The 15,598-nt window shown below is 41.8% G+C and overlaps 1 protein-coding gene across 1 annotated transcript in view; it reads right to left on the reverse strand.

Moving 5' to 3' along the window:
* Window positions 1-5,026: 5,026 nt before the first annotated feature.
* The window catches only part of LMBR1 (limb development membrane protein 1), a 93,662-nt gene continuing 83,090 nt past the window's right edge, over window positions 5,027-15,598 (reverse strand). The window contains exons 14-17 of the mRNA XM_069958891.1: window positions 14,769-14,859; window positions 13,311-13,377; window positions 10,133-10,294; window positions 5,027-7,449 (exon numbers count right to left, since the gene is read on the reverse strand). Coding sequence (XP_069814992.1) covers window positions 7,376-7,449; window positions 10,133-10,294; window positions 13,311-13,377; window positions 14,769-14,859 — 394 coding nt within the window. The 3' untranslated portion in view covers window positions 5,027-7,375. The remainder of the gene's footprint in view (window positions 7,450-10,132; window positions 10,295-13,310; window positions 13,378-14,768; window positions 14,860-15,598) is intronic.

A 15,598-nucleotide genomic window follows, 5' to 3' on the forward strand; every position in this document is an offset into this window, starting at 1 on the left:
CTGTACTACTATCTGCAGATAATGGGGGAGTAGTACCTGTGCTATCTATCCCCATCACATGATAGATAGCACAGGTACTACTCCCCCATTATCTGCAGATAATGGGGGAGTAGTGCTGTGTATATGTGCCCAGCACCGAGCAGGGAGGGAGGGGGGAGGTAAATGCACAAGCACCTCTCTCCCTCCCTGCTCGGTGCCCAGCAAATGTATTCATTGAATACATTTATGGGATACTTAGGGGAGCAAGGACACTTGCTCCCCAAAGTATTCCATAAATGTATTCAATCACAAAGTACAGTACATAACATTACATTACATACACACATCCATTGATTCTATAGAGCGTCCAGCAGGGGCGCACTATATATAGAAGTCAATGGAAGCCCCCTGCTGGACACTCCATAGGAATTACACCGTTCGTTGTGACGTCACTGCTTCTGAGAGAATTCTAACACTTCCTGATACACTAAATGAAGGGAAATAGCAGTATATGAGCATTTCCCATAATTAATGTACATTAGAAAATTGTATAACTTTCCATCACTAATAATATATAAAAAAAATAATTTTGGCCGGACTTGTATGTATCAGGGTGGTTTGGTGAACTCCCCACTGCGAGGCACACCTTGGCAACAGGCTTTCCTTCCCTGTAGGGATATCTGGCTATTCCCGTGTTTTGAGACTCGTAACTGAGGCTCCACTGACCCTTTTTTGCATATTTAAATTTATAGGGGGCAATGTATCTGTGGAGACTCTTGAGTGAGTACTCCGTTGTTTTTTTGTCACTGATCTCCTTGAGCTCAGCTGTCTGTGGATGCCTAGACTTGGTACCCTTGACATGTCGCAATACTAGCCACAGGGCTAGACTTGGTACCCTTGACATGTCGCAATACTCGCCACAGGGCTAGACTTTGACGCAATAGGGGCCACCCTGGTATTTCTCTATTTATGTTCCCATACTCGCAACCGAGTGGGACTTAAGGGGCTATGTATCAGGGTGGTTTGGTGATCTCCCTACTGGCCACAGGCTTTCCTTCTCTGGAGGGATATCTGGCTATTCCCGTGTTTTGAGACTCTTAACTGAGGCTCCACGGACCCCTTTTTGCAAAAACAGTACCACCCCTGTCCTCAGGTTGTGTGTGGGATTACAATTCAGCGGCCATGGCCTGGGTAACCCTTTTGACCTTCTTTTTGCAGCGAGAGAAATAAACTTGTAAAAAAAGCAAATTAGGAAACACAGAAAAGTTTATTGAACATATAAACATTTACAAAAAATCCAGTAAAATACACACAAAATGCAATGCAAATAAAAAAAAAAAAGCACAGACCACAACCAAAAACGTTCTGAAGTGATCTTGTTCACATTTCATACTTCGTGTATTCTCCGTTAACAATAATGGAGAAGTGAAGTCGGTAAACACAAGATTTGGACTTAAAATTTATAAGCTGAAAATAAAAGTGAGACAGTGAAGCGGGATGTCAGGTGCGTGTAAACATACATGGTATATTGGGTGCAAGCTCCCACGCCAGGTAAATTGTTACAAATTTAATTTTCTGTGAAAAAAAATTCAATTCCACCCTCAGGCAACTTGAACTCTTAACAGGTGATTTACTGTACATGGATTCTGCACCGTTACATATACATGAACACGTTTGTCATTTCCACAAAATTCTGGAGCTGAGATGTAGTTGCCTACACGTGCACCAGACTATGCATGAGCCATGTACATTGAAGTGTGTCTATGTGTTTTTCCAGTTCTTGTAAAAGTGCTAAACTCTGTTCCTGCAGCTGTCAGGGCATGATGGGAGTTGTTGTTTGTCAATAGCCACTGGTTGACTACAGTACAGAAGTGTGTAAACCTGTGTCCCCCAAACTGTGGCTCCCCAGCTGTTGCAAAACATCTCCCGTCATAATGAGAATTGTAGTTTTGCAACAGCTTTAGATCCACAGGTTTAGGTACACTGGTGTAAACCATATGCTGCATGTGTGTACTATCACTGGTCCTGATCTTTGGACTACATAGACTGCAGTACAATTGTTTTGTTTTTTTACAGTGCTATTCTTACAAGCCCCTTAGCTACTAAAAATGCTTTGTTGTGAATCCAGGGGAGGGTGATAACACTGACCACTGGCTAAAATCAGACTCCTAATTTTGCTCCCAGTGCATTATTATAGGGATGCACTTTGAAGCTGGAGCCTTACCAGATGTCATACTACTGGAAAAACATGGCTATTCATGCCTTTCTCTTCTAGAAACAGTCACTCTTATCCATAGACTGGGTCTGGCATTACAGCTCAATCTGAACAGGTTTAGGCCATGATCACACAACGTAAGTTCCGCAATAATCACGGCCGTTATTGCAACGGCCGTGATTAGTACGGAACTTAAATTGTGCTGCAGGCTGAGGGAATCCCGGCCGGAGTGTATACACATAGTATACACTCCAGCCAAGGTCCCTAGCGGTGCCACGAGAAACTGACATGTCAGTTTTCTGCAGGCCGCTATTCAATGAATAGCGGCCGCAGAAAACCCTGTCAGTGCACACTATGGAGCTCCATTGTGTGCAGTGGGGAGTTCTGATGTGGGCGCACACAGATGCGCCCGCATCAAACAACAGCGGCGCTAAAGATCATCCGGTACTGCAGTATCGGCTGGGATGATCATTTCTGAGACCGGCCGGGTCACGGAACGGCCAGTCTCTTACAGCGTCTGAACATAGCCTTAAGTTGCAATACCAGAGCCATGCCATTTATAAAAGTAGCCATGTTTTTTCTAAATAAAAAAAAAATTGCATGCGTTTTGTTTTGTTTTTTAAATCTGATGCAACCACACCAAAGAGCAGTTATGCTACATCATTCATAGGTGTGGCCCATGCCCTACAGTACACTGGCCTACAAGAGTCTGGTGCAGTGTATCCAGCCATCTGCATCTTTAAAATTTTAAGCTAAAGATTTCTGGATGTAGAGGTTGGAATTCAGGCTGATGTGGACGCACCTCCATGACATTCAAAGGAACTTTGGGTAGATGTTAAAATCTATAAATACTGATCAGACCAGTTAAACCTTGTTGCTTCTTTATATGGAGCCAACCAAACCTTGTTGCATATTCATATGGAGTGGTTAGCTTTGGATATTATCTTTGGGATAGTAAGGATTCCTCCAGGCCCTGAAAGTAACATTTGCAGAAAGACTTACTAGCCATGGATGTTGAAAAGGAGCTGTATTCTTATTGTATGTGCAAAAAAAATACTCTGAGCAAACCAATACTCTGTATTATGCCTTGTGCAGGGCGGGGGGGGGGCAGATTCTTCCTCATTTGTGTCATGCATTACCCACCCAGGCCCTGTAACAGGCATGATATATTAGAGTATCAGCTTAGCCTGGAATGTTCCTTTAGTTGTTAAGATGTCAATAACACTTAAGAAATCGAGTTTTCTACATGCCCTAATACTAATATATAAAAATACTGCCCATTCAAATGCATTATATAACTGCAGTCCTGACCACCTCTACATCTGCCCTGATATTCAGCAGATACATAAATTCCATCTGGGGGTAATAAAATCAGCTTAAAATATTCTTTATCGCCCTTGGATATCTGTCAGTATATATATATATATATATATATATATATATATATATATATATATATATATATATATATATATAGCATCACCACACGAGGAGTGTCTGCTTTTAACTTTACATCACAGCGCAAAATATCTAGGATACATTCAATGGGAATGGGGGCTGTAAGGTACTTGGGTGCAATGGTCTGAGATGGGCCATTTGGCTGTTATGTACACGTTTAAAGATTCACATGTGAGGGAACATAGGAGACGCAAAGTAAATGTAAGGGCCATGTCATGATCTGATATTAGCTGTGCATAGACGAAGACTAAAAAGTTTATTGCAAAACACCTTAGCTGTTCTGAGCGGCAGAAAAGCATTAAATGCAGTGACGTCTGCACCATCTCTGCAATGCGAACTTACTGCACCTTTCTACAAGCTGTTACCTGGTTCTAACACTTCTGGGCTCTGATTTAATGCTATAGATCTGTGTAGGTGATATCCACAGAAGATTACAGTAACATGTGGGTGTATAACGTGGATTATAGAAGCCGCAGCATGTGGGTTTTACCCCTTTCAATATAGCAGGGTTGAAGCTACAGCCGGATCTGCATGTAACACTGCAGCTTGTGTATTACGGTAATATGCTTCAATATAACATATTATGTGCACAGGGGGAAAAACCCAAGATCATCTGCCAGTCAATGGATTGTGATACCGCCCTATAGTAACATGTCTCGCAGCTGAACACAGGACTATACATGTAACTCTATGTCTTATTCTATATGCAAGGACCTAGAACAGACACTGCAACCCAGAAGCGGAACAGAAAGTGCGCCATTCTTTGTGCTCACAAAGCTGCTATTACATATAGCTATAACATCAGGATTGTGCTTTCTAAGAAACTAAAATCTTGCACTCTCTGCTTGGAACATTTTGTGGAAGCTTCTCTATCTATATTGAAGAAGCATTATATATCAGTGTATGTCATATCTCTGGAAACGACATCACAGTCATCGCAGTGCTGCCTGAAAATAATATATATTTGTTTATTAACACTTGGGGTCCGGCGGTCGCTGCATTTATTTTATATTAGTCAGAGCTTTATTTTGCGGATATACGGCATGTAATCTCCTGCACATGTCACTAGCTGTATACACCATTACTGTATTCAGTCTTTACACATAGTGCAGGAGCAGCTGTAAGCAGCCATCTGTGATCTTGTAAGTCTATATCTATGCAGAGGGTCTGGAGGTCTGTACTACAAGAATATGCAAAGCTCTGACTAGAGATGAGCGAACCGGGTTCGGGTTCGAGTCGATCTGAACCCAAACGATCGGCATTTGATTAGTGGCGGCTGCTGAACTTGGATAAAGCTCTAAGGTTGTCTTGAAAACATGGATACAGCCAATGACTATATCCATGTTTTCTACATAGCCTTAGGGCTTTATCCAAGTTCAGCAGCCACCGCTAATCAAATGCCGAAAGTTCGGGTTCGGATCGACTCGAGCATGCTCCAGGTTCGCTCATCTCTAAACACCACACTTAGCACACTCTATCCTGGCTCTGTTGTGTGACCAAATCTATGGGGTTCACACAGACAAAGAGCAGGGAGAGAGGCACATGGCTGCATCCATCTCTCCCCACCTCTCCACCAATAAAAACTTTTGGCGTGACTGTTTTTTTTAATTTGAGCCAGGTATGCTTTAATTGCCCTAAGATTAATATACATATTGTACAAATTCAGTACCCGGGAGAAGCTCTTAAGATGAGCCATGTACACTAGTCTATCTACCCTTCTCATACAAAAGGTGTCATATACAGATATGGCTATGTCAACAAATACACCCTCAACATTCAAAACCTGAAATCTCCTCCTAGAGCCTGAGCCTGTAATACATATATACTACAATGTTAGGGCACTATAGGTGAAGCCCTAGGTGGTCTTTATATTGCATGTACTTGGCTGTATATGTAGCACCAATAAGAACTCTGTATATGAGAATGAGACAATTTCTACCTATTGAGAGAATAGCAGAAATGGGATAAACTGGTGGTCTTGTAATCGCTACATAGTATGAGATTAGGAGTATTGCTTTACATAGTGCAGGCCTTCAAATTTCACATTTATATGACAACTACAGCGTCGTCTTGTGGTCTCGATATGGAGGCCATAACTATGACTAATGGTAACACAGACGGTCAGTATTTCCATTTTTATAGGGAACCTGAAATCACTTTTACGCTGCCTGAACCAGGGGAGCCATTAGGGAGGTTCCTTCACCATACACCACCATCTTTGATACCTGTATATATAGGGAGTGACCTATCAGGCTGATGGGGAGCTGCCAAGGACTACCCAGACTACGTATGGTTAAGGCATTAGAGTGATCACAGGTTACCTTTAACTTACGCTGTATAAATAGGCACCTAGTCATGGGATATAAACGCTAGGATCTAATGTGAATTTTTACTTACAGGACAATGGGGACAAATGTAAGGGTCATACACACTGATCTATAATGGGAAGCTCTATGGGCTATAGTGTAGCACTATAGGGCGTGACACTTCTACAGGTATGTAATAGAGCAGTGCTGTGTGCATGACCTTAGTGAGTGACAAGAAGTGTCATACCTCAGCTCCCGACCACGGCGTTTTATAACACCAGTCAGTAAGCTTCACTTCAATCTCCATCTCCCACTTGTTCTTACATTGCAGGTTGCAACACACTGAAAACAAAGTGACAATTTAAGGCTGGATTCACACATGCAGTTTTTGCGGCGGGTTTGTTTCCGCAAAGGGCAAAAGTGGATTTATAGGAAACTGAAAATTGAGGATACTAATTCTCCTTCCAACTGGATCCACTTTTGCTCAACATACTGCACCCCAAACTGCATGTGTGCTCAAAGCCTAAAGCTGCTATACAACTTGGCCTACACTATAGCGGTCTATCATTGCAGTCCATAATTTTACCTTGGGTCACACAACCAATACAGGTTTTACTCAATGGTAACAGTATGTAGCTGTTATAGGAAACTAGAAGTCAATGTAAATCTTGTCCATCAATTACATAGACTTCTACGTTAAAGGGGTAGGGGGTTCAATTGCTGGAAACCCCCCTTTTGAGAAGAACGTGGGTCCTGTGTTCCTCTGTTTAAATGGAGTGGCAGCTGAGTATCTGCACAGCAGCTCCAGTCATGCTCTGGGACTTCACAGCCAGGTGAACACTGTAGCTGGTTATCTTCAGCAGTCCCCTAGAATCTCAATGAAGTGATAGTGTGCATACTTGACTGCTGCTCCATTCAAACAGGGGACCCTTGGTTTGGTGGGGGGTCTCAATGGTTGGACAGATTCTACATTTTTCTTATAAGTAGCATTTAATGATAAGACATACGCTTAACCTGAGGAGCGGGGGAACAGAAATAAGACATAACTTCTGAAACTATGACAGACAAGCCTGCCCCCTGTTTTCTAAATCATAATGGCTACTTGGCACAATGAGCTTCATGTAGGAAAAGTCAAACCAGAGTCCACGTTCAGCTTATGAAAGCTGTACTCTGCCGAGTACCACCATGGATACATGAGGCTCAGTCTGCCATGGCCTGTGTTTCTACAGGTTCAGCTACATTCAAACTTAACTAATGCAAAAAAAGAAAAGTAAAAGATTCTGGTTCACAGAAGTGCAGCTCTGTGGCCACAATGACCTATAGTCTATAGAGCTGTATGGAGGAGAAGAGCCATGTAACAGGCGGTGGCCACCTTCCCAGCTCAGTGGAATGTCAGTCACAGCAGGATTGTGGGGATTCACAGTGTTTTCTGATGCCCATTTGGAGAAGGTGAATCGCTGGGCTCATTGGATAGCTGAAGTTTATCTAAACCTGCAAAGAAACAAGGTGGCAACATGAAAATCACCAATTCATCAGTTCATTATAGGAAAAAATATAACGAACAGCAATGAAACAACACAATCCCTGTAACAGAGAGAGGCCGAGATCTCACTGCATCAGATGAGCTCTATAGGCGTATAATGCAGTGGGACTAAGAATACTATTTCAACGACAAATGATCTCAAACGACCGCTATGGCGAATGACCTGAAATCGCTCACCCAATTACAAGGAACGATGATGGTTACTTATGATCGTTCTTACAGTCGTCTTGTCGTCGCTATTGTGTTCATCGCTACTGCGAACCATGTCTTATTCTATGCAGCGATCAACAATAAAAATAGGTCCAAACTCTATCAAATGACTAACGATTTCTTGTTGGTCGTTTAATCGTTGTCTGCTAATACACTAAACGATTATCGATCAAATCCGAACACACTAACCATTTTTCAAACGACACTGAATGTTAAAAAGGGGTTATCCAGCTATTTAGCATTGATGGTCTATGCACAGATTGTAAGCCCTCGCGGGCAGGGTCCTCTTCCCCCATGTACCAGTCTGCCATTTGCCTTAATGTAATGTGTTTTTAATCTAGTAATGTTCCTGTTAGTTACCCCCTATCTATTGTATAACGTTCTGAAATTAAGGGTGCTTTATAAATAACTAATAATAATCTACAAGACAGGCCATCAATGTCTTATTGGTGGGATACCAAAACCCAGTTCTCCTGTCGATCAGATAGAACAGTTGGAAGCAGTCGAATCTGGTCACTAAAATGGTGGTGGTGGGTCACTGTAGCGGCGCTTTTATTGCACAGGCCATCAATGTTTAAAAGGAGAACTCTGGTGATAATTTTTATTGTATTGCCCCTGCACTTACTACTGCATCAAGGCTTCACTTCCTGGATAAAATGGTGATGTCACTTACTGGATAACATGGTGATGTCACTTACTGGATAACATGGGGATGTCACTTCCTGGATAATATGGTGATGTCACGACCCGACTCCCAAAGCTGTGCCGGCTGTGGCTGCTGGAGAGGATGATGGCAGAGGGACACAGGGAACTGGAGGGACACTGAGCATCCCCCTGCCATCATCCTCTCCAGCAGCCACAGCCTGCACAGCTCTGAGAGTCAGGAAATTAAGCCTTAATGCAGTAGTAAGTGCAGGGAAAAAAAGCACTGTATAAGCATTTCCTGTAATAAGTATATATTGTGGATTTGTATACCTTTTGGAGGGCAATACAATACTGGAATAAAAATTTTCGCCTGACTTCTCCTTTAAAGCCTAGTAAACCCCATTTGAAGAGCAAAACCCTTTAAAAGATATGAGTATTACTTAGAAACATAAAGATGTAGAGAGGTCAAAATGTTACACATAGTAAGTCTTGTGGCAAAAAAAAAAAAATGTATCCTGCGCCACTGGTTACAGCCTGAGACCCCCACTATGGAAGAACTAGTGACTATTTAACATAGATTACTGCTCTATGATAAGGTGGAGACGCTTAGGCATAAAGAAAAAGAGACCAAGAAATTCTTCACCAGGTGGAGAGCTTTTATTTGTCAGCATTTTGCTCGTGCAGAAATTGTTGATCTTATGTATAACTATAGAAGCACTGGTTGGTATAACATAGAAGCTTTAAAGGAAAACTGTCAGCCCCCGGACCGGGCACAGCATACATACTGGCTCCTGCGCTTCCCACTCTCGATCCCGCTGCACAGATATGGCCGTCGGCTTATCAGCACGCTCAATATGCAGATGAATCCGATGGCCATAGGAAATCACTGTTCCATTGATTTCCCACGGTCATAGGACTCAGCTCATCTGCATATTGAGCGCGCTGATGAGCAGGCGGCCATATCTCCACGGTGGGATCGAGACCGGGAAGCGCAGGAGCCAGTATGTATGCCGTGCCCTGTTCAGAGAGTGGCATGGGTTTGGCGGAGCTGACCCGGCTGACAGCTCTCCTTTAAAGGGCACCCTGGGTGTGTTGGAAATACAGAGGGCTGGGTGACTGCCGGGGACGGGGGAGGCGATTGTTTTTGTTACTGTTTTTGGTTCTAACATATCTGCAGATAGGTAATACCACCATAGGCCATGATTTGATACCAATATGCTGGTAGGCTAACATGTTTACTTACAAGCACGTTGTCTTCTGCCAGATGTATTATCATCATAACTGAACTTTCGCTTTATTTGCTGATACAGATTCTTAGTGACTATTCTGGAATAACGTGCGAGCTGGACTCTCTGATGTTCTAGAACTATGACATTCTATTAGGGATAAAAGGTTCTATCTGGCATGTATACTATGTACTGTGATATTGTCGTTAATTTGATGTAATCGTCATACTATCTGTTCTGATGGTTTTTGAAAACAATAAACACGTTTCAAAAAAAAAAAAAAAAAAAAAAACGATGGAGAGGGCTTGTCCTGAATGGAACAGTCCCTCTAACCTCCAGTGATGTGGTTGTTACCCTAGCGCTGTAACATTACTGGAGCATCTAGTCTACATGAGTATTACTGGCACAATAGTCACCCAGGGGACAGGAAAATATTGTTTTTTGAAAGAAAGATACAGAATAAAACATGGCCATGTCTGATAAATACTATGGAATATCCCCAGGCCCAGTCTACTATTAGTCAAAGCAAGAATAAAAGAAGATACCTTACCTATTGCTTTTAACAGCTCTTCCCGAACTGCTGAGGTGAATTTGCGCACTAAGCACAGTGTGGTCACAATGGCGAATATCAGATTGTATGTAACAACAATGTAGAAGTTCCCCAGCCAGTTAAATCTCCCAAAGTCACCCAACAGATCGAATCTAGTGATTCCTGTAGGGATAGGACAAGAAATGAGAATTGTATCAGGCACAGGTGGAATATCCACAACAAGCACAATACTGAATGCTAATGTGAGAATGTGGAGGAGAATAGTTTATATATATATATATATATATATATATATATATATATATATATATATATACATACATACAAATAATTGTGTTTCTTTTTTATATGTTTCTACAAAAGTAAAAATAAGAACATTTTTTTCATCATTTATGTTAATGTTTAGATCTGCCTCATCACTCAGTTATCCTAAAGTACTTGGCAATTGTTAAAGAACTTAAAGGGGTTCTCCAGCGGAAAAAAAAAATATTTTAAATAAACTGGTGTCAATAAGTTATAGAGACTTGTAATTTACTTCTATTTAAAAATCTCAAGTCTTCCCATACTTATCAGCTGCTGTATGTCCTGCAGGAAATATTGTTTTATTTACATTCAGACATAGTTCTCTCTGCTGACATCTCTAGCCGAGACAGGAACTGTCCTGAGCAGGAGAGGTTTCCTATGGGGATTTGCTACTGCTATGGACAGTTCATGACATGGACAGAGGTGGCAGCAGAGAGCACTGTGTCAGAATGTAAATAAAGCAACACTTATAAGAATGGGAAGACTTGAGATTTTTAAATAGAAGTAAATTACAAATCTATATAACTTTCTGACACCTGTTGATTTGAAAGAAAAAAAAATTCACTGTGATTTTCCCTTTAAGGAAGAAACAATATAATATATACCCCTTTAATGTAAGCAATTACAATCACAAGGAGAGGCACCTAGAAAAACAACTGTTCACAACCATAAAAAAAAATAAAAAAAATCTAGAAGGCTCTGAAAAAAGTCTATGAGCTGGGCCGGCTACAGAGGAGACCAGGTCACTCCTCTAACTAAAAAGACGTCACTCAGGCAAGGTTCTGAAGTGTTAACCTTATTTCCATACTAAACGGCAAAAGAGGATTGTCACGTGAATGACTTTATTGCCTCTCCTTTCTTCAGTTTACCTTTCCCATCACAAGCAGTCCACTTACTTCTTTGATTTAGAAGAAAAAAAAAAAAAAAACTAAGAGTTTTTCTCAAATTTTTTTCTTTTTATATACTGTGAGAAGACCATGAATCTGTTTAACGTATTTATTCCCTTTCATCTATTGAAAAGCACCAGGCATAACATGTAGCGCGATGTATGTTGATATTTTTGCAAAGCACCACATGACTCACTGTACCCTAATGCAGTCTATTAATCCTGTTTGGACAGCTGTGTCTGTGCATTTGTTAGCAGTCTTCTAATTGTACCATCCTTCTTTTTACCTTCTATCTTATTCTTTTATTTATCTCTATGGCAAACTATTCAGGAATGTGGTTTGTAAGGCCGGGGGGGTGGGGAGGAAAAAAGTGGCTTTCGCTATTAATTTGTTTTCTTTGTCACAACAATTGTGCCCAGCAAGCGCCCTTCCTCTCAATGACCAGTGTACATTACTACCAACTGTTACCGACAATCTCGCATTATTGTGCACGCAAAATCAGCTTTAGAAAGCGCGCAAAAGAGGGAGCGGGCTTAAGCCACACAAAGGCTATTTGTTAGTTCCCACAGGATTTTTATATCTGTTTACACACATACAGATTAATACTTTGCTTTTCTGAAGCGTTAATCCAATCTGGTAAATAGTTTTTAGTGAAAAAGGAAGCGGATTGTGCAAAAAAAAAAAAAAAAGTGACAAGGATGAAAGCTGGACCTTCCCGGTACTTCTTATACATATATGGTGGAACTGAGGAAAATTATTAAGAAATATTTAAAGGGTCGATGGCAATTACACTTTTAGGGCCAGTTCACATGGAGCAAAACTGGGGGGATTCCGCAGCGGAACTTGTCAATTCTTCAGAGCGGAGAACATATAAATTCTTCAGAGCGGAGAACATATAAATTCTTCAGAGCGGAGAACATATAAATTCTTCAGAGCGGAGAACATATAAATTCTTCCGAGTGGAGAACATATAAATTCTTCCGAGTGGAGAACATATAAATTCTTCAGAGCGGAGAACATATAAATTCTTCAGAGCGGAGAACATATAAGTTCTTCCAAGCAGAGAAAGAAGCACAAAGAGAGGAGGTGCGTGAGCCCTCCCTTAGACTGCATGTATGACACGGAGGCTGGCGAGATTCTGTGGCGGAGAGAGTTCCGCCGCGGAACTCTTAAAAATATTGAAAACTTTTGGCTGTCAAGTTTTCTGGGTACTGAGAACAAAGATGTCAGCACATAATGTAGTGGCAGACACCAGAGAGAGATCGGATCCAAGCCAACTAGCTACAAGAATGAGGTAATACTGCGTCAACCAGGAAAACGGTAACAAACAAAAACCATACAAGACTTAGCATTATAGAGATACTTCTTTCTTTCCTTCCTTCGGGATAGAAGGCGGATGGGTACACAATTATCATTTTTAAAACTGGCCTGGTTGGGCTGATGGTGCCCAGTCCCTATGGCTAACTACATCTTGGAGACATCTCGACACAAGAGTCCTCTAAGCCAACAGTGGCTGAGCTGGCACTTCCTTGTGTGAAGAGAAAACCAGGGTAATGACCAGCAGGCACCAAGTTCAGCAATGCCATGCAAGGAATCAGCAGATAAGTAATTCTTTCTCACTATGAATGTAATGAAGAAAATTGCAAAAAAAAAGAAGCACCCCCTTCCCCTCTACAAAAGCAAAGGAGCACAGATCAGCGAGATTGGAGTTTGTTATGGTGCGTTTACACAGACAGATTTATCTGACAGATCTTTGAAGCAAAAGCCAGGAACAGACTATAAACCGGTAACAGGTCATAAAGGAAAGACTGAGATTTCTCCTCTTTGCAAATCCATTCCTGGCTTTGGCTTCAAAGATCTGTCAGATAAATCTGTCTGTGTAAACGCACCATTAGTCGCGCTGCCTGGCCTTAATAAAGACCCCAGTATTGTTCGGCGGCCATTTCAATATATCGCTAACTGATCACAACATACGTCAGTATACATACCTAATGTTCTGGACATGACGGGCAGAGCTGAGCTAAGTACCAGAATACAAACACAGTTGCCAATGATCTGGAATAGAAGAAACATAGATATTACAATTTGTTAATTGGTGGATTTGCTAGAATCCAAAAAATGTCATGTAACAAGTATCTTTAAAGTGACAGTGCCATGATCAGTGATTGGCTGAGTGGGCTGTCACTGCCGAGACTAGTCAGTCTTAAAAGTGGAATGGGGAGCATTCAGCTGGGGACCCAGAGATACCGCAGGAAGACACCAGGGCAGTGGGGAGAGGTAATAAAGTTTTACATGACTGGAGTACCCCTTTAAGGCCTGCTTTTCACTAGCACAAGACGGATGCATTTTTACATTCGTATTATGGCCGCAAGTCCTGCCCTGACTGTGCGTCTGATGACCTGAACATAAAGCTGCTGGTTTGGATTACGAGACCATCGCTCAGCCTTGGTGCTTCCATCCCTATTACACCAGCCAAACCCAACAGAGTTACTATTTGTGGACTCTCTTGTCTGTCCCCGTTCACACTTGTTTGACCCAGACCTCTATCTGCTTCATCAGACTCTGTCAGTCCAGAATCCTTTGACAGTTTTATAACCACAATGCCAACTTTTAGGACATCCAGGTAACTGTTCGATAGGTGGGGGTTATTATTCAAAATAAAATGTATTTACTTTCTTGGAGTGAATTTTAGTACTGTAACTATAGGAGCCGAGAAGAACTATAGAGCTGAGAGCATAAGTTTTAGGAGACGTCCAGGCACAGAGAATGGAACGAAGAAGAAAAAAAAATGAGAGTCATATGGGCAATTAAAGAGGACAATGCTTGCTCCTTAGTTACTGACCTCCTCAGCCAGCTTGTGGGAATATCCAACAAAAATAAATGTATACATCTGTGTCAAAGCGTTACTTAACAGTTTCATTCTTCTCAGGCTGGTGTCAGATTGTGCGGAGTCAAATTAGCCTTAACTTGTAAGACGTAATTGAATGGGCCCCTCCAGTCTTATTTTAATGATTTAAATGTGAATGACTGTCTGTATTCCTCGCAGTAGCCGGGGTTCTTCACATTTCAGAGCGGCTGAGTGAAGTACAGTTCGCACAAAGTTACTCATTAGCAATACGGTCCTTTGGGAAGAAAGAAAACTCCCTTTCACTGTTTCTATGGCTGGTTAACAAGACCAGTAATTGCGGGCTCTCTCTTTTTATCAAGTGAATGGACGGCGTCCAAATTAAACAGAGCACACATCCCCTTTTCCCACTCATTTCGCGTTTAGAAAAGTCTTCCAGTTTGTTGTGTTTACGGAGGTTACGGGCAAATACTGATCGCTGCGAATGAACCATTGGGAACAATTAGTAAAGGGCTCGGCTGGTGGGTTCAGAGGGGGAAATGCTTGCTGGGGGAGGAAAAAAGCAGCCACTTGGATGACCGTCAGCCCCCTGTACGGATACCTTGGTCATTGTTGTGTCATCTTTCCTGGGTGTGAAACCTCCAAAAAAACGCAGGCTGTAGAAGCCGACCACAGAGGAAACCATCAGATAGCTGGACAAAAGTTAAGGTAATAGAGACAGGATAGCGACGGTCTGTCAGGAGGAATGCGGCACATTTACTCAAGTGCGTGAAGAGGGTTAAACCTGATGGATTTACCCAAACCTCCTCCACTTCACCCACCATCATTGTCAATTTGTTAATAATTAAATTCAGCATTTTATTTGTTGCGGTAGGTCCTGGCGGCATGAATGGCAAATTTAGAAAGTTATAGATATACAACCCCTGGCAAGTATTATGGAAGGGTCATACTTAGAGGAAGCTTCTTGAACCTTCATGGCCGCCATGCAGCTGTTTAAGTCAGCTGTCTTAAAGGGGTGGTATAAAGTAGGGTCAGGAGCTTAGGCCATGCTTAGGCCAGGAGGTGCCAGCTGCTATCTGTAGCAGATGCCCACCACTAATGAATGGGGGAGTCAATTGGTCGCTATGGCAGTCGGTGGCTTTTACTAGGTCTCCGTGCCTGCCATGGTAAATCTGCTAAAAGAGTTGGCCTCAAATTGCTCCGTAAAGTTATGGCTTTTAGGAGAAAAATGAAAATGCAAAAATGATAATAAACCCAGTTAAACATTAAAATCACCCCCCTCCTGCTATTTCTCAAAAATACCTAAACTACAAAAAATAAACATAATTGCTATCTGCATGCGGAAAGGACTTCGGTATTAACATATGAGGTTAATGCCATAAACACCTCAACAATTTAGTCCCCTCCCTTCCCAAAAATATAGATAAAAAA

The sequence above is a fragment of the Dendropsophus ebraccatus genome, chromosome 2 (assembly GCF_027789765.1).
Source record: "Dendropsophus ebraccatus isolate aDenEbr1 chromosome 2, aDenEbr1.pat, whole genome shotgun sequence".
Taxonomy (NCBI): Eukaryota; Metazoa; Chordata; class Amphibia; order Anura; family Hylidae; genus Dendropsophus; species Dendropsophus ebraccatus.